The sequence below is a fragment of the Eurypyga helias genome, unplaced genomic scaffold (assembly GCF_000690775.1).
Source record: "Eurypyga helias isolate BGI_N326 unplaced genomic scaffold, ASM69077v1 scaffold46449, whole genome shotgun sequence".
Taxonomy (NCBI): Eukaryota; Metazoa; Chordata; class Aves; order Eurypygiformes; family Eurypygidae; genus Eurypyga; species Eurypyga helias.
In genome coordinates, this window is record NW_010274846.1 from 1 (window position 1) to 18,053 (window position 18,053).

Genomic DNA, 18,053 nt, shown 5'->3' on the forward strand with positions numbered 1-18,053 from the left:
CGGGTGAGGGGGCGCCGGTGGGGCGGGAAGGCCCTGCCCCCCCGGGAGCGGGCGGAAGGCCGGTGGTGGCGACCCGGAATCCTCTCGTCTCCCCAGATGCATCACTGTAAGCGATACCGGTCCCCGGAGCAGGAGAGCTACCTGGCTCAGCGGTGGAAGAGGAGGAGGTCTCGTAGCAGAGACTACGAGGGGAGGCTGCGGTACCCCCCCCGGAGGGATCTCCCCAGGAGGTCGAGAAGGTGAGAGCAGGTTTGGGCAGAGGCAGGCACACCTGCCAGCTCCAGGCGGTGACCTCACGGGCGCTGCTCCGCGGTGCTGCTCACGTTTCAGAGCAGCGTTCGTTTCCCGACGGCGGATCAGCTTTAAACCCGTAAATCCCAGCGGTGGAAGTAAATCGTGTGTGCCTTTCCCTGTACGTGCCCGCATCTGGTCAAAAATCCTTCCTGGAGCATTGCCTTCCCTATGAATGCAGGAGAACAGCCTGCCTTGGAATGACGTTTCCCAGTTCTCGTGCTGTGGAGGCTTTAAAGTCTTTCTCTCCCCACAACCCATTTCCCTCTGAAATGATCACAAACCAGATTTAAAGCACCAACACTCTCCCCTCACCTGCGCTGTCGGAAAGGTTCTGAGCGCCGCTAACTGCTCTTTTCTGCTTCGGCTCTGCAGTTTTACCTCTGATCCTCTCTTTGTTCAGCGTTTCCACAGGGACAATTGGGTACTGGAAGCGGGGTGGATAAGGCCTCTGGTAACAGGAGCTGCGGCGAGAATTCTGGAACAGAGACGGGAGCCACGTGCGGACACGTTGCGGTGCGCCACCGAAACAGGCTGGCAGTCCTCGTGGCTTGTGGTACCGGAGCTGGCGTGGCTCCACTGGTTGAACAGGGCAGGTGCAGCCAGACGGGAGCTGAGTTCACCTTTAAATTCCTGGAATGTTCTACAGATTAATGTCTCTTCCAAGCCTGGCTTTTGTTTACCTGGAGGAAGCGGGTTGTGAAATGTAGCTGACGCACACGATGGGCTTTGCCAGTCTTTCATCTGATGGGTTATGTAGGATGGATGTGGATGAAAACAGGCTGTTGGTAGGTGAAAACCTGCCTGCCCCTTTAGTCTCAGGCTGCGAGCCTCGCGCAGGTTCCCCATCTCCTCTGTATTTTAGGTTGTCGTTTCTGAGCCCTGTGTACTTAAAAGCACACGCGGAAGGTTCATGAAGGTGTGTTTGGAGTTGAGTATCGGTGCTGGAGTGGGGCCACTGGGGGTGGTTTTTGTGTTTTGGATAGTTCAGTGGCCACCTAGAGCCACTGTGGTCTTGGCAGGCAGTTTAAATCTTGATGCGAGATGAGATGAACACCGCACGCATGCCCGCGTCTCATTAGGCTGTCAGCGAGAGAGCTAGTTGTTGCCAGAGCAGAGAGGCGCACGCAGCAGAAGTTCCTGTTTCCGGACTGAAGCAGCTGCAGTGAGGCCTTGGTTGGAGAAGCCGTTGCTGTTGCTGTCAGCGAGGTACATATAACAGCGTCCACGTGGCCAGGCGTCTGCCCAAAATACTGCTGTTTGTCACTGGAAAGCTGACACGCTGTTCTTATTTCCCAGTTGCAACATCTTCTACCTAAAAAGCGGCTCCTCGCTTAATGACGTGCGAAGCGAGGCTTGTAGCGGGGCCTGGTTTATTAGACCAACGGTAACGGCCGAGGTGGAGAAGACAGTCGTGCTTTTGGGGGTACAAGCAGGCCACTGCTGTGTGGTACAGTTTTTGCTGTCCTGTTTGAAAGAAGGAAGCCAAGGGAGCACGTGGGACCTGCAGAGCAAAAGGCAGGAGTTTCAGAATCGCAGCTGTAGCTTGAGGCGCTTGCAGCACGCAGATACTCGGAGCGTGGGGCGGGGAGAGCTGCTTTCTTTGTTAAGGCACACACTCAGCACCTAAAGCTGCGTGTGTGATGCCAGCTTGTAAATACTCACACACCGGAGCTTTGTCTGAGGTCTTCTGGCCCTTCCCGGTGCAGACATGAGCTTGGCCTAAAATTTCCCATGCATACTTGCAGCCTTTGGTTGTTGCAAGAGGTGTGGGAGCTTGGCTGTACTACGGAGACCGACTTTTCCTGCTGGCTCTCGCTAATGATGTGTTGAGCTGGTGTGCTGGTGCGCCAAAGGCGCGCTGTACGGAGGACTCCGGTCCCCACTGGGGTGGTGACTAAGGCACTGTCACTGCCTCCAGTTCTTGTTTGTTCAACAACTAATGAGAGTCCTTCCTGGGGGAGGAGAAACGATCTTGGAAAAACACTTGCGTGCGGTGCCAGAGGTGGCTCAGATGAGGTAGGCGGCTCAGACTGAGCTCAAAGTGGGTGTTTTCCCTCCAGCTCCTTGAAACGTGGGAGTGCCACACCATCTTCCCCCTCAAACTTTCTCTTCCGTACTGGAGGAGCGGTCAGCATACAAGCTGCAGCGGAGGGGTGGTTTGAAGCCACGATGCTTGCTGTGGTTTCCCTGCCACCAGGGCCTGGGAGTAACAGCACTTTGTTTCAGCTTCTGTGCTTTTCCAGGCTCATAAATGCATTCTTGTTTGTGCTACAGCCATGACAGGATGCCTTATCACAGGAGATACAGACGGGACAGCGACGCCTACAGATTTGAAGACCGAAGCCCGTCTTTTGGAGAGGACTATTACTCGACCCGCTCGCGAAACTGGCGGCGATCCAGAGGCAGAGAGCAGCACCATCCGAGGAAGCATCAGCATTACTGCCGGAAACGCAGGACCAGGTCTTGTAGCAGTACCTCCTCGGTGAGTAGCATCCACAATGAGTTCAGGATCGTTCAGGGTCTTAACTGCTCTTACCTCCTTTCAGCTCTGAGCACACTGGGTGAGTACCTCTAATCCCGTTTTTGTGTCTGTTTACATGACGTTGAAGGTAGAGCCCAAAATCTGTGTCTTGTTAAGCGGGAAGCGTTTGTAGCTGTTGGTTTTTACTAGTCTAGCCCCTCGTAGCCTTAGTACGTGAGGAAGCCGAGCTGTGTTCTTTACGGCCGGGGAGGGGATCGGGGAAAGACGCGGACGGTGCGCACGTGACGGGCTGCCGAGGGTGAGCCTTGGCTGCAGGCCAGCCCGGCTGCTGGGGATCGGTCGGCGCTCAGGTTATACGCGGCTGGGGCTTGGCCTCTGCGCGCTGCTGCTGCTTGCTCTGCGGGGGTTTCGGCATGCAGCGGCGGTGCGGAGCGCTCCCTCAAAGCCAGGACTTTGTGCCAGGGTTCTGTACCAGATGGGAGCGATCCACCGGGTTCTCCCGAGGCGTTAGCCCCGTGGTTATTAACCCCCCTCCCTCTGTGCTTAGCGAAGGGCTTCCACCTTCTGAGGATATGCACGTGTCCTGTCCTCTCTGCCTATTTCCACATAAGTGCCCTTGGATTTCAGCTTCTTTGGAAACCTCCCCCTTTTCCACCCCGACAGGCAGTGTTCCTTTCAAGGATTAACAAGGAATATTCGGACCTGGGTGGGGAGGCTGGTCCCAGGAGTTCCCTGAAAGAGGGAGCAGGTATCAGACCGAATGGCTCTGCTTCACTGCTTCTCTCCTGTAAGGAACGTTTCCATCTTTGACAAGTTTGTTGCTTTACACGTTACTACAACTAAACGACCAACTCCTGCTCCCTGCAGTTAGAGCAGATACCTGCATGGCCGGGGCCTTCTGACGGTCTGTTGCTTTCCTCCCTTTCTTCCTTTCCCGTTGAATTTTAGCTGTAGCGTTAGGAAGAGCCAGGGTTCTGATGAAGGCGCTGCAGCGCGGTGTGCGTGCGTGCGGTGGTGACGGTGTGCAGGTTTGGGCTGGCGTGACCTAAATCCTTTGAAGTCTCGCTGCTGTCACAACTGTCCTCCCTACCTTCTCCTCTGTTTCAGCTGACCTTGGGGGGTCTGACTGTAGTTTGGACTGGCTGGGGGGGGTGGTGAGGGGCAACAGAAGCCTGATAGAAGCTCAGGCATGGAAATGTAGAGCTTTGTATTAATTTCTTTGGCTGTAGAGACTGTAACTATTTTTAAAGCTACCTAGAAAATCTCAGGAAGTAGGGCAGCTTGCTTTGTGGACCCTGGGTCCTTTCAGGAACGTTCAGCTGGTTTTCCAGTAGAAGCCGGCAGTAGCAGGGGGGAATGTGACCTCGCACCTTGAGCGGAGGCCTGAAGTGGAGTGAAACGCTCCCTGGGGATTAATTTAACTGTCCTGTTCCTAAAGGCTTAAAATCGCATCCTCGGGCTGACGTGCAACGCCAGGTCTGTTTGCAGCCAGGCGGGCGTGTGGATCTAGGTCAGGGTGGTAGCTGGTCCTCTCAAGAGGGGAAGGGCTGGTTGGTGGCCGGGGCAGGACATGGCTCTGGGTGGCTGGCGATTGTTCACTGAGGTACAAAAGAGCAGGCTGCAGAGGGAGAACTGCTACTCTGGCTTCTACTGGACAGCTTGTCCAAGCTGACAGCTCGTATACCCCTCGGCACGCTTGCCAGCGGAGAAAATGACGTTCTTCTGGCAAAGCCTTCCATCTTCTCGTGGCTCTGGCAGCATCCTCCGGTGCTGGGGAGGAAGCGGCTCCTCTGTGGGGAACAGTGGTGCCAAGCCAAGCCACCTTAACTCTGGAGCTTCCCAGCTGCTGCTTCCCTTCAGAGAAGAGGGGGGCACTTTCCTGCCCAAGAGGCGGCAGCACCAGAGGCCATAGCTAATGAGAGTTTTCTTTACGTACCTGTAGCTGTTGATTACTTTTCTGTTTTGAAGTTAGTTTGTGTCTTGACGTGTCCCTTGCAATATCCCTATCGTTATATATGCTGTGTGCCTTATGAAATGCTGGGATCTGGAAAATCCAACCACCGACGCACCGTCACCTCCACCTTTGAATGACAACACAATCCTGCCGCTCGGAACCGCCCGCTGTGCGCGCTTGGTCGTATGCCGTTTCGGGGGGCGGTGTGTACAGAGAAGCCAACAGAGCAGTAAGCGCAGCAGGAGCGTGGAAGATGACAAGGAAGGCCACCTGGTGTGCAGGATCGGCGATTGGCTTCAAGAGCGATGTACAGCCACCTTTCGTAAAACTTTACCTCTCTACTTTCTATCCCCATGTTAGACGAGATCTCTCTCATTGTACTGGAGGGGTCTCTAGTGTTTTATTGCTTATAAATGGACCGAGCAGTAAATTGCCTGAGGCAGACAATAGACACTTGAGTTTTAAAGAGCGTAGCAGTGAGAGACATTTTTTGCTTTGACATTTTATTGCTGTGAAGTTGCAGGACCTCAGCTCTCGCCAAGCCGCCGAAGCTCACCTCCGCTGCTGTTTTCTCTCCTAGATGAAATCGTCGGCAGCCTCGGCGAAGGCACTTTTGGCAAAGTGGTGGAGTGTGTGGACCATGCCAGGTGGGCACCATTCCCTGCCAGGTCACTTGGCTGTCCCTCGTGCAACACGCTGGCAAGCGGGGCAGGATTAACGCTGACGGTTTTGCGCGGGCCTGGGCTCTGCGGGACCGAACTGCCATCACCTACCACTTGTCTCAGTGGCAGAGGTCGCTTCTCGTGGCACGCGGAAAGGGGCCTGGTTCCTCCCTGAGCCCCCCGTGTCGACAGGCTGACGTGTTAAGGGAAGCAGGGGAGTTCGTTCAGCGGCCGAGAGCTTCAGCACAGGCTGCCCTGCTGCTACAGCGGCAAACTCGGGCTGAGGGATGGGGCAGGCAGCCCTTCATTTGATGGGTACTTCTTTTTTTAACCTCTCCTGTGATTGCACCCGACCCCTGTCCCTTCCTGACTTTTTGTCTGGCTCCAAGCTGTGGGGTCAGCTTAGTACAGGAGCCGCTGGGACGTCCTGCCTCCTCAGAAATCCCTGGCACTGTGGGAGCGGGGAGGTGGCTGCTGGAGGCGCAGTGACCTTACGGAGTGCTGTGTCAGGAATGGGTGTGCTTGCAGAGCTGCCCGCAGCCCCTTCTGAGCGTCGCCAGCAGTGGTCTGTCGCTTCAGGTTTCCGTGTGGGTACTCACCCACCCGCTGGTCAAGTGGCATAAAGCTGCGCTGGGACCCAGAAATGACTAAGGCTCTTAACGTGTGAGAGAGCACGACTGGAGTAACGGGGACGTGCCCTCTCTCTGGGGACTAAGGGTGTGTGTACGTAGGCTTTTTCCCTGATGCCATCCTTTTTTGTCTTTTCCCTGACAGAGGCAAATCTCAGGTGGCGCTGAAAATCATAAAAAATGTTGGAAAATACCGAGAAGCAGCCAGGCTGGAAATTAACGTCCTGAAAAAAATCAAAGAGAAGGACAAGGAGAACAAATTGTAAGTTCCCGCAAGGCTCCTGGGTGGGCAGTACCATGTCCTCACAGACAAGCGGTCTGCTTGGGCAGTGTCTGAAGAAACACGGGGTTGAGGGCTGCAAAACCTGCCACCTGCTTCTTTTCTGGGGGAAAACTCTCATTCCTCTGCGTTTTGGAATAGAGTCTCCCTAGTTCTGCTGAACACCCGTTTACTTAAAAATCTTAAACACGCCGAGTCCTAGTGTGGAAAAATGAACCCAAACTCCTCTACCAACCACCTGCTGCCTTGTCCCGCTGGAATTGGAGACTCTAAAGGTGGCTGAGCAAGATGGGGAGGGGATGTCTGTGCTGCTGAGTCAGCTGGCTCAGAGCTTTTGCTCACCAACCACTTCTGAAGTAGTCAGCAACTGGGAGACCGACTGCTCTGCCGAGTCCCTGGGTGGCGGTTAAGCCTTGCGTCCTTCTCTCTGCACAGCTTGTGTGTCCTGATGTCAGACTGGTTCAACTTCCACGGCCACATGTGCATCGCCTTTGAGCTTCTGGGCAAGAACACCTTCGAGTTCCTGAAGGAGAACAACTTCCAGCCCTACCCTCTCCCTCAGATCCGGCACATGGCCTACCAGCTCTGCCACGCCTTGAGATGTAAGTCAGCCGGGGCCGGCCTGCTGGGGCGACGATGCCTCACTGGAGCGGGCTGGGAGGGAGCCGAGGGGGAGTTGGCTTGGCCCCACGTGGTGCTCTGATGGGCAGAGTCGTACGGGTGCTTTACTGCGTGGTTCTTACGGACGCTTGTTTCTCTCTCCTCTCTGCCACCTCTGCAGTTCTACACGACAACCAGCTGACTCACACTGACCTCAAGCCAGAAAACATCTTGTTTGTCAACTCAGACTTTGACACTCTGTACAATGAGAAGAAGGTGGGTTATGTCCGAAAGAAGTGAATAGACCAGGAATAGCCTGCCTTTCCCTCCCTGTTCCAGGGCCTTAAGAGTCTGTTTAGTGGGAACAAACTGGAAGCCAGGCCTCTTCTTTCTCCCGTGCCTTCCAAAAGCCTTCGGACTGCTTCAGCGGCCACAGGCCGTGCAGTGGAGAGTCCAGCAGCTTTCTGTAACACTGAGCTGAGATGTAAAGAGCTCAGAGCTTGGGTTATAATCCTTCTGATTAGTGCAGCCACGGCAGTTCGGGGTCAGAACTCTCAAAGCCTGGCTCAATCCCGAACCAGCTCTGAGGACTTGTTGTTTGCTTGCAGAGCTGTGAGGAGAAATCCATTCGGAACACGAGCATTCGCGTGGCGGACTTCGGAAGCGCCACCTTCGACCACGAGCACCACACCACTATCGTGGCCACCCGGCACTACCGTCCACCCGAAGTGATTCTGGGTGAGTACCGCTGGCGTGTCGGGAGGAGGAGAAGAGTTGTCCCAGGGATGCCGTAGAGTGGTGCTGCCTAGAGGAAAACCAGCGTGAGAGCACTCCAGTTCTTGGGGACACTCTGTTCCGTGTGCTGCTGCAACACTACCTCAGTGGTCCCGAGGTCTGGATTGTACGGGAAGCATTCATGGATAGTGCAGGCCCTTGGCGTGGAGTGCGGATAGCTGAGGAAAGCCCGGGAGACTCAGGAAGCACTCAAATTAGCTCCAAGGGAATGTGGAGTCAGCATAAGGTGAAACAAGGGTTTGGGGTGGGGGGACTTGACAGTCCTCTTGCCAGTGTGCAGCACCAGAAAGTGCCACAGATAAACTTCTAGGCCTGTTTTTGTGTAATCCCTGCAGCTTCAGGAAGGAGCTGGTAGAGATCTGGTGGGAGATGTTGGGAGCACAGAGTTAACTCCATGTTCTTTGCAGAGCTGGGCTGGGCACAGCCATGCGACGTCTGGAGTACTGGCTGCATTCTCTTTGAGTACTACCGTGGCTTCACGCTCCTCCAGGTAGGATTCTTTTGTACCCTAAGAATCTTTAATGTGAAGGGAATGGAAACGCAGGGCAAGTGCTAGGAAGCAGAAGCTGAGTTTGAAAATAAGCTCAGAAAACCTCACGGTTTGAGGACTCCTGCCTTGCTCGAAGGACAAGGTTCAGATCACTTCGGGTGTCCCTGTGAAGAACGGAAAAATCAAGAGAGGAAGCAGATGGACAGGAGCCACAGCATTCCCAATAGAGGCTTGTCTCTTCTTCCCCTGTGCTTGTGCGGGGCACAAAGCTTTTGCTGTCCCATCTCCCAGTAATGCACCTTGCTCCTCTCCTTACAGACCCATGAGAACCGCGAGCATCTTGTCATGATGGAAAAAATCCTCGGGCCCATTCCATCTCACATGGTCCACAAAACTCGGTGAGAACCTCTTCCTGAACGCAGATGGGCTGGCCAACTGTTTCGGCAGGGTACAGTTCCCGTGGCGTAACCATGGGACACGTGCTGGGGGTCTGTCCCACCAGTAGCCTCACTGAACCCCACTTCTCCTCTCCAGGAAGCAAAAATATTTCCACAATGGGAACCTGGTGTGGGATGAGAACACGTCCGATGGGAGATATGTCCAGGAGAACTGCAAGCCCCTGCGGGTAGGTGCTGCTCTCTGGGGCAGAGGGCTGGGAGTTCCCTGTAGTATCTGGCTCCGACTGAGCCCCAGACTCTCATCTGCACTAACAGAAGTGTATTGGTCTGGCTGAAGTAGGACTAGGGAATCCCACGAGGGATGTGGAGGGATGCTTAAGGATGGAAACAGCCCTTGCCTCGCAGTGTATCACAGAACGAGGGCCTAGGATTCAGCCTACCCGAGTCCCATGCCTCTCTCCCTCGCCCATCTCTTTCAGACATACATGCTGCACGACTCGCTGGAGCACGCACAGCTCTTCGACCTGATGAGGAGGATGTTAGAATTCGACCCTTCCCGGCGCATCACGTTCTCGGAAGCCCTCCTGCATCCCTTCTTTGCTGGCCTCTCCGCAGAGGAAAGGATGCTGTGCGGCCGAGGTGCCAGCCGGGACCTGAGCAGATGACGGCCGGGGAGGGCACGGTGCCAGCTGCACTTGTACATACGGGGGGTCCGGCCCCACGCGCTCCCTTAGAGCTCAGCGGGGCTGGGGCACTGTGACAAGGACCCTGGGGAGGGGAAGAAAAGCTACATTGGAAAGCACAGATTTGTCTATTTATATGTTGTAAAGTTAAAATAAAGTGTTTCTTATTGTTTGATACTTCCCTTGTAGGCAGGTCTGGGGTTCTCTTGCTCCCTTTTCTCTGCAAAGGAAGGAGATGATGTTGAAAAATTAACGGGAACCGAAGCAGCATGAATCTTGGCTTCACTGGAGGGGGAACGGACTGAGCTCTCCCTTTCTCACTCCAGCTACGGGGTCAGGCTCTGGAATGACAGCACACAAATAAATAGCTGCACACAAATAGCACACATGAATAGTTGCACTTTATTTCAGGACATCCCCCAGCAGCGGCAGGAACGAGTCGTTACAAACATCAGGTCACAAATGGGAGTATCGAGCGGTGACACAGCGCAGTGATCGTCACGTGGCAGTGACCAGAGCAGCACTCACCCGCAGTTCCCATGGCAGTGGGGAAGGTTGTGGGGAGAAAGACAGATAAAAATGTGTTCCATTCTGTCAATGAACTCTGGCAATGTGGGGGAAGGGGGAGAAGAAGGGACCCAGATCCCTTTCCGGGTGTCTCAAGTGCTCCAGAGGAGCTCACACCTGCACACAAGATGCATTTCACGTGGGTGAGGCCAGTAGCCTCTGCATCGGAGGGCAAGTACAGCCAGACACCTGCATCGGCTCTTGGCTCCAGAAAAAGCGAACACAGGGAAGCGTAACCGCGCCAAACGCAGCCCAAAGCTGCCCGCTGCGCCCTAAATCCTCCGCACAGCTAGGGACTGGGAATCCCTTTCCTTACATAAGGGTCTGTACTCTCCTGTTATGCAACACTGCTCGCTTTATTTATTTATCGGGGTTTTTTTGCTTAAACATAGGGAACTTCATTGCTGCAAGGGGCCATCGTGCTTCCCGGAGGTATGCAGCAGCCAGCACAGACCAGATCCCGGCTGCCATCCTCGCAAAAAAACAGCCCAACCCGGTTCAGTGTCCTCCTGGGCACGTCACGCAGCAGCGGAGAGGCAGGAAACGGGCCCGCGACGAAGCCTTGACCACTCTACGCCGCTCCTGCTCGGTGCGCACAACCGACAGTTTAACAGCCGGGCGCAAACAGCCTGCGGCCCCGCTCAGGGAAAGCAGAAACTGGAACAGCATGTTCGCTTACTGCCTCGAGCAAGGAAAGTGAGCATAAGGGGGCTAAAGCTAACACTGTGCTACGGCAACGACCAAGGGATGGCCGGCCACCTTTTTAGGCCAGCTCCTCTGCCTGGCTGAAGATTAGATGGAGCTGGAACAGCCAAAGAAACAAGAAGGGCAGGGGGAAGCCTCGCATCTGTCCTCTCAGTGACCGGCCACGTGGCTACCCCTTCCCAGCGTGGCCTGTTAAACGTCGCCGCAGTTTCGGCTGAAACACGGTTCACCTGAGGAATAGCTGCTTCGGCTTTGCCCTTCCCACAGGAGAACGGCCCGAGGGCAGAGCCGCCCCCCCGGCCCCGCGAAGCCACCCAGGCCCTCCGCACAAGCCAGCCGACACGGTTCAGTCACCCAACCCTCGGCGGGGAAAGAGGCTCAGGGGGACCCGGGGGCCAGCCGCCGAGAGGGGCAGAGCCCTTCGTCCTGCTGAGGTAGATACGGCGAGGTGCAGGCGGTTTGGCAGGGGACGAGACCTCAGGCAGCAGCGGGGGCAAGCCCTGCGCTCACCAGCCTCCCATCCTTTTGGGCTGGGTCTTCCACGCTCCCAGGCAATCTTAATTACTCAGCTGCTGCTTTTCAACCCGGGAAGTTTCTTCCCTCCTCCTCTGATAGACTTGGCCTTTGTTCTAAGCAGATGAAAGACTGACCTGTAAATCCTCCCCACTCAGCACAAGTGGATCAGTAGGTTTGCTAAGTGGGACTCCACCGGCTTAACAGAGCAGAGCCACAGGCAGCTGCCCAGCAGATGACCACTTACGCACGCCCCTGCGCTTCTGCCCTGGAAGGGATCCAGCTCCCCTGGAGAAGAGGCACCGTTGGAAGCTCGGAAGCTCTCCCAGATGCCGTAACAGGGTCTGTGCGAGGTTTAGGTATGCGCAGGAGCTCTGGGGACAGGTACGGTACCAGAAGAGCAGCAGAGCTTCAAGCACTGCCCACGCTCATGGCATCAGCAGCGCGCAGGGAGCCCGCGCGACCGATTCCCGAAGCCAGCTGGCTGATGGCTTCTCAGCTTGTCCCTACTCTAGGCACTGCACCAAGCCCAAAGGGAATGAATGGATCCATGACCTACTTCCCAAACCACACTGAGCGTGGGAGGGATATTGGAAGCACCGAGGAAACCCACCCGAACATCACCTGCACCATACACCACAAAAACTCAGTGTGACACTGCGCTGGCTTCACTATCTTTTCCCTGATTCAGCCACTCACTGTGCCAGAAAGAAGAAAAAACCAACCCAACTACCCTGGAAAAGCACTTTTCCACTACACGCCTTGCTCCCATCAACCTGGGCTTCACCCACCGAGCGGACAAACAAAAAGCCAACAGAGCATATAAGCAAGTAAGGCCTAGCTGAGGACATCTGTGCTCCCAGAGCCTGTGCAACCTGAGCACTTCTGGCTCAGACACAAGCTTTCCGAAGAGGGAACGCTCCTCTTGAGGGGCTGCAGGGTCCAGGGGGGAGAGTGAGCTACAACTGCCTTCAGGAATATAAAATGGGGGAGAGGGGAGTCAAAAAGAACAACAGAACGAAACCAAATCCTCCCTCCTGGTACAACTGCAACAGAAGGTATTTCTACACAATCAGGGGGTGCTGTTCCCACCTGGACGCCCCTTGCTGGGCCTATCCACCCACAGGGACTGAGAAACATCTCCAAACCATCGGTCACTTGTAGCACCTCCATGTACACCCCCTCACTAAACAGCCGTCTGGCCGGGCCTGGACAAGAGCAGCTGCCTCCGCTGGGGACAGGCACCACCTTCCTGCGTGTTCCTTCATACAATGGCACTAGAGAATGAAAACAGCTTTGCAGGAACATTCACTTCCTTCTTTTTTTGTTTCACTTTGATTATTTTCTCTTTTTTTTTTTTTAATACAGAGTGTTTCTTCTGCAAACAAAACTCCAGAACTTCACATCCTTAAGGCGTCACGAGTTTACTAGTCAGGATCCACTGGACAGCTTATTTGACAGACCTCCTCCTTTTCTCTTCTCTCCCTGCAGAGCCGTGTGGCTGGATGAGCTCTAAGTGGAGTGGAGGGGGATGACAAATTTGCAGCCGAAGGGCGAGTGGTAGTTTATTCCCACCTCCTGAAAGACCTTCTGGGGAATGCCAATGTCACAGAGGTACACGCGCCCTGCCCTCTCGCCCAGGGGCAGGGGCAGGCCCAAGGCCAGCGACCACTTGGCATCAATGCCCTGCTCCATTTCGTTTATTGGAGGGTCTATGCTGAGGACGGGGGCCCGGTTCTGGTTGGCCCAGTCCACGACTGCTTTGTACCAAGGCTGATCTCTCAAAAAGGCATTTTCATGACAATCCAGGCAGTTGATCACTAGGTCAACGGGGGTATCTGGGAGATCTGGAAGAAACACAAACACTGTTGAGTGCTGAGGGCCAGCCTGAAACCACAAACTTAGGCTCGGTGCCTTCCCTCCTCACACTGCCAGCAGATTTTTCAGTTTTCCCTCTAGCACCCACAGTCTCACTGCATCCAGTCTGGCCTTACCTGCTGTTACTGCCATCCTTCTGCAAAAGACACAAAGGCTGATATGGAAGAATGCTTTGGCGCTCTGGAGAACATTCACAGACCCTCAGGTACAAAATCTCATCAAATGGTCAGCACTTCAGCAGCCCCAGATGCAGCCCCTGCACTGACTCACCAGTCCAGGCAGCCCAGGGAAGCAGTGGTGTTCTCTCACCATTATAAAAGGACCATTATTAAAGCTTAAAAAAAAGGCCTATTTTCCTGGAACACGCCAACTAGCTCTGCTACTGAAAGGCTGCTTGAGTGCTGCACTGCTGCCTGCCCCACTGAGCTGCCTCGGTCTCACTGCACTCACCTGCTCTGTACCACAGCCCCTGCATTCCCTGTACCTGACGGATCACAAGTCCTTCGTGCAATCTTTCTTCTAACAGTCAAGTAGCTCAGCCAGCACAACACAGCCCCCCTGCCCTGCTACAACACAAAACATTGTGCAGAGCCCAAAGCCCCACGTTTGTTTTTCCCGAGAAGTCTGAATGAAACAGGTTTGAAAATACCGCTGGGGAAGTGACAAACAGATGCCAGCTCTCTCACAGGAGACAAAGCATCAGTTTATTCTGGGGCATACCAAGAGCTCTGAATGCTGACAGCCGCCGGGACTCGTTCAGCAAAGCCGACTGCTGGGTTTGGAGCAGCTGGATGCTCATTTAGTTGCAGTTTCAATAGGCTGAACAAGGCAGGCCCTTATCCTAAGAGCAGGGCTGGTCTGACTCAGATCCATACAGCGACTCTTCCGTATTTGTTCACAGAGGAAACATCTGTACCAGCACAACCGCTCCTCTGTCGAGCCCCTGAGCCTCCGCCAGCCCCCGACCAGCCACCCACCGATGGCAGCGCCACTAGGTGGTGCCACCGGAGCGGGCAGGCACCGGGCAGCTGAGCGGCACCGGGCTCGGTGAGGGCGGTGCGGAGCAGAGCTGCTCCTGGCTCACTCACCTCTGACGCTGGACACCTGCTGGCCTTGCGTCTTGCTGAAAAGGTTCAGCTCGTTGGTGAGGGATTCCAGCATCTTCACAAAGTTAGGCAGGAAAAGGATGACGTGGACGTCGTGGTTGGAGAGGTGTCGTCCGCAGCTGACCCCCTGGGCCCCCTTCACGTGGGGGCCACATAGCAGGGCGACCGTGGGCCGCTGATGCACGTTCTTCGGGTTCAGCCTACAACAGAGAGAAAAAGGGGGCTTTATAAACCTAAGCATCTCTTGCCTTCTTCCTGCAAGAGAAACAACTCAGTAAAATGCAAATTTACAGGTGTTTTGCAAATCTTCCGTTGCCTCGAGAAGGAACCCACATCCTTTTGTAGCGCTGACACTGGAGAGCTGCTCTGCTGGCAGGTTCCCTTCAAGACTTCCTTGCACCCAGCGCAGAGCACAAGGTCCCAGCCTATCCTGCTTCATCACAAAGCCAACCCATACTTTCAAAGCAGGGGGTGTTATCGCTGCTTCCATAGCCAGCATGAATCCAGTGCTGGCTGGACTTCATTTTATTTTCTCCCTTTTTAGCAGAATTTCTTTTCCTCTACCCCTCTTTAAAAGAAATAAGATTCTATAGGTAATCTAAGTATGGAGTGAGTTACCTTATTGGCAGAACCACCGGTAAAAAAGAAGAAAAATAACTTCTACTCCCTAAGCCTCATCAACTGCAAAATAAAGCTGATTTATTTAATTGGCCTGCAAGCCACCAAGGGTGGCTTACAGGAGGATTTGCAGCTGATAGGGTCGGTGCTGCCTGGTATGTCACCCCTTACTGCTCCCAAGCAAGTGGTCAGCTCCTGGTAAAGTACTGCCAGGCGAACAGATGGAGACTTCAGCTTACCTTCCGTTTCAAGGGCAAATCATTTGGAGCATCTATCAACAGTCTAAAAGACCATGTGATCGCTTGCCCACAGCAACAACTACGGCGAGTGCAGGCACAGAGTGAACCTCTTCAAAAGAGCCAGCACGTACATCTATGCGGGGAGCAGCAAGTGCGCTCCAAACCTGCCATCAGCCTGGGCCCTCCAAAAGAGCAGGACATTCTCAGTTTGGGTGCAGATGCCTGAAAGCTAATTTAGCATCGGGAAAAGCTAGGCAGCACTTTGTTTTCATGAGCTGATTTTTGCTTTTACTGATGCCACTAAACTGTAACATGTAAAAAAACCCAAAGGAAAGGTTTACTTATTTGAGTAAAGGAGTAGCTTGCCAGAAATTCTGCAATGGTTTAATCTGCCTTGGGTTACACCTGTGCAAAGCACTATTCCCTGAAAAAATCCCCTGTAAGTGGAGAGAAAAACCTCAGCTCTGTCTGTTTCATCTTTGACTCAAGAGACACTTCTGCTTCTGGGCCACAGGAGCCAAAAAGAAGCCCTTAGTAAGTCATTCATCCAAGATGGTGTGTTCAGCCACCCCGTTTCTAGAGAAGACAAAAAATAAAAACGCAGCCCAAACATGGAAGCCTACTGTAAGGCTTCCCCCGCTTCAGGAGCCTGAGCCTTTCATGATTAATTGGAAACTGGCTGATAGATGAGCTACAGCACAGGTCTGCACGGCACTGGGATGAGTGTTTCCTCCAGAGGCAAGGCAGGCAGAGCAGCGACAGCACCCCTGAGGGACTAACACAAGCAGCAGCAGGCATCCAGGCTGCCTCTACCTCACCCCCACGTAGTGGGTCAGGTAAGCCGAGCCCTGCTTAGAGGGGGCAAACCCAGAGTAAAGGGAAGAGCTTTACCTGTTGGGTCCCCCAAGGAGGCTGAGGGCCATCTGACTCGCACACACGCCCGTCATCTCCAGCCTCCGCTCCAGAGTCAGCCCGTGCTTCTCTGCAACGGAGAGCAGCTTCTTGTGAAGCTCGTAAGACACGCTTGGAACGACCAGCCCGGAGTCTAGGGTTCAAAGAGAGGGGAGGGAGGAAGACACAAACGGTTATACTCAGAGGCTTTTCCAGAAGGCTGCAGACAGGTTTTATACAACAGCACACAGAAATAACGACAGCGAAAAGGCTCATTAGCTGTTACCAAGGGTCTGCTTAACCCTGTAATCCAGGTTCCTTCCAAGCCTACCCAGTATATCCAAACCAGTACATCCGTCAGCTCACTCTGTGTGAAGCAGTGACAGCTAAATGGAACTGCTGAGTATGAAATAATACACGTTTCCATGCAAATCCACCAGGCAGCTGGCAGTTTTAGAGCACGTGGACAGAGAAGGCCTTTTTTGACTTACAGACTGAATATCAAGGTCATTCTTAGTCGTCTCCAGGCCACCAGTGCTTTAACCCACACCCATGCCCAAACATACAAGTGTTGCTCATCACTGTGAAAGAAGTGAAGCTTGAACCAAATATCCCACCAAAAGAATGTATTAAGCTTCCTGACATCACTAGTCACCAGCCCCAAACTTCCAGCCCCCTCTCACAGCTAAAGAAGACATCCCACGTTTACGAGGTAGATGTCCCCACCACCTGGGCTGGCTTCAGACACAAAAACTGAATCACAATCCACTGAAGCAGTAGGGGAACGATGCAGCAGAAGGAACGAAATCTGCAGAAAAATACTTCTCAGACGTTTTGACAGCCTGGTCTGCGAGTCAGGAAATGCTCCAGCATGTGGATCAAGGGAAAAACAAACAAGAGAGGTTTTGTTAAGTGCCAAGAACTGCGTCTGCAGTAGGCAGCGATACAATCCTTCCCACTTGCTTCTACAGCTAGCTTCCTGGAATCAGCAGGTAAGAGAAATGCAAAACCTGACTAACTGTCCCAGCCAATTCCTTATACTTTCCTTCTCCAAGCAGGCCAAGCTGGCACTGACTTCACCGGAATAAATCCTGCAGTAACGTCTGTAATGTTTCCTGGAAACAAATACAGAGGATTCCTTGCCACTAGAAGGCAACTCACTCTGCCACAGCAAGTTTTTGGTGGTATGTGGAACAGCGAAGGACAAGGAAACTGAAAATAATTGCTCTTGGTATATGGAGAGAGAAATGCAAAATATGACAGATGAGAAAACTGCCACAGCAGCCAGCCAGATCTCCCTGATTATCTTCAGCCACAGAAATCAGCCTCTTCACGCTAACCTTACACCAAAATAATTCTGATAGCCAAGCCCTTCGCTTTGTGTTTGACGACTTGCACCTATGCAGAATCAGAAATACAAGCTATTCTTCCCTTGATAGAGCCTCCTGCAAGGAGCTCCGACCTAAGCAGCACAGCTTAACTCCCTCCCCACACAGGGCGGTCACATAGCTGGAGCACAGCTGCCAGCGAGAGCTCTCAGCTCCTTCTGTTCACATCATTCATAAGCTCTGAGCAGAGCTAAACAAGCAACCCCAGCAGAGTCCAGCTGAGCAAGGGCTCTGTGAACTTACTGGGGAACGCACTGAGTTCCTCCTCCGTGGGACAGAGCAGCATGAGAGTCAGGCACGAAGGGTCAAAAAGGCCCAGGACAGACTGACGCCTGCTATCGCTCTGGCGCAACGCCAAGCACCAGGCCAAAGCGTGGCACACGCTCTGCTTCTGCAGCATTCCGTGGCCAGCAGCCCCGACGCACCTTTGCACTCCCCTCAGCTGCTCAACCTGGGGTGATGGCAGCCCCCCGGGTGCTCACGGCAGCCCAGCGCCGAGCAGCACCGCAGGGCTCGGGCCGCCTGTGCTAGTGGGAAACATGACACGGCCCAGTGAAAACGCTCAGCAGTGATAGGAGCGCTCGGGGGAACAGCCACAGCATCAGCATACACATCCGCTCAGAGAGGAAACCTGACAGTTACTCACGGACCCTTCTGCAGACAAGAAGCATAGCAAGAACCGGTCGCAACAGGCAAGTGCCATATTCAAATGAGAAAAGCAGTGTGTGTTTTAATTGCGAGGAGTTATTCATATGCCGTATTTCCCGAGGGTGCCCCAGTCACAAACCACTAAGTCAAGCTACGGCGGAAATGGCAGGTTTTGTATATCTTAAGGTTTTCACAGTCAATTTGGAGGTATTCCTGCAAGCTAACAGTAAAAT

At 53.9% G+C, this 18,053-nt stretch overlaps 2 protein-coding genes across 3 annotated transcripts in view; one reads left to right on the forward strand and one right to left on the reverse strand.

Moving 5' to 3' along the window:
- The first annotated feature begins 96 nt into the window (after nt 1–96).
- On the forward strand, nt 97–9,451 carry CLK3 (CDC-like kinase 3). 2 transcript variants are annotated; one of them, XM_010159914.1, is made up of 13 exons: nt 97–239; nt 391–396; nt 2,569–2,776; nt 4,944–5,037; nt 5,311–5,377; nt 6,167–6,283; nt 6,737–6,903; nt 7,083–7,177; nt 7,510–7,639; nt 8,104–8,186; nt 8,505–8,584; nt 8,721–8,811; nt 9,064–9,451. In XM_010159914.1, exons 1-13 carry the CDS (start codon nt 97–99, stop codon nt 9,247–9,249), a joined length of 1,467 nt encoding a protein of 488 aa, XP_010158216.1. In that variant the 3' UTR covers nt 9,250–9,451. The 2 variants fall into 2 exon arrangements, with proteins under 2 accessions (XP_010158216.1, XP_010158217.1); XM_010159915.1 differs by lacking the exon at nt 391–396.
- A 2,399-nt stretch (nt 9,452–11,850) lies between these two features.
- Nucleotides 11,851–18,053, reverse strand: part of EDC3 (enhancer of mRNA decapping 3) — a 22,708-nt gene continuing 16,505 nt past the window's right edge. The window contains exons 4-6 of the mRNA XM_010159916.1: nt 15,785–15,938; nt 14,019–14,236; nt 11,851–12,899 (exon numbers count right to left, since the gene is read on the reverse strand). Of these exons, the coding sequence (XP_010158218.1) occupies nt 12,565–12,899; nt 14,019–14,236; nt 15,785–15,938 (707 nt within the window). The 3' untranslated portion in view covers nt 11,851–12,564. The remainder of the gene's footprint in view (nt 12,900–14,018; nt 14,237–15,784; nt 15,939–18,053) is intronic.

Excerpts from the sequence above, each read along its gene's own strand:
- CLK3 (XM_010159914.1), top strand. The coding sequence starts at position 97 with ATGCATCACTGTAAGCGATACCGGTCCCCGGAGCAGGAGAGCTACCTG. Across the intron at positions 6,284-6,736 it reads AAGGACAAGGAGAACAAATT|CTTGTGTGTCCTGATGTCAG; the intron begins GTAAGTTCCCGC and ends CTCTCTGCACAG. Across the intron at positions 7,640-8,103 it reads TCCACCCGAAGTGATTCTGG|AGCTGGGCTGGGCACAGCCA; the intron begins GTGAGTACCGCT and ends TGTTCTTTGCAG.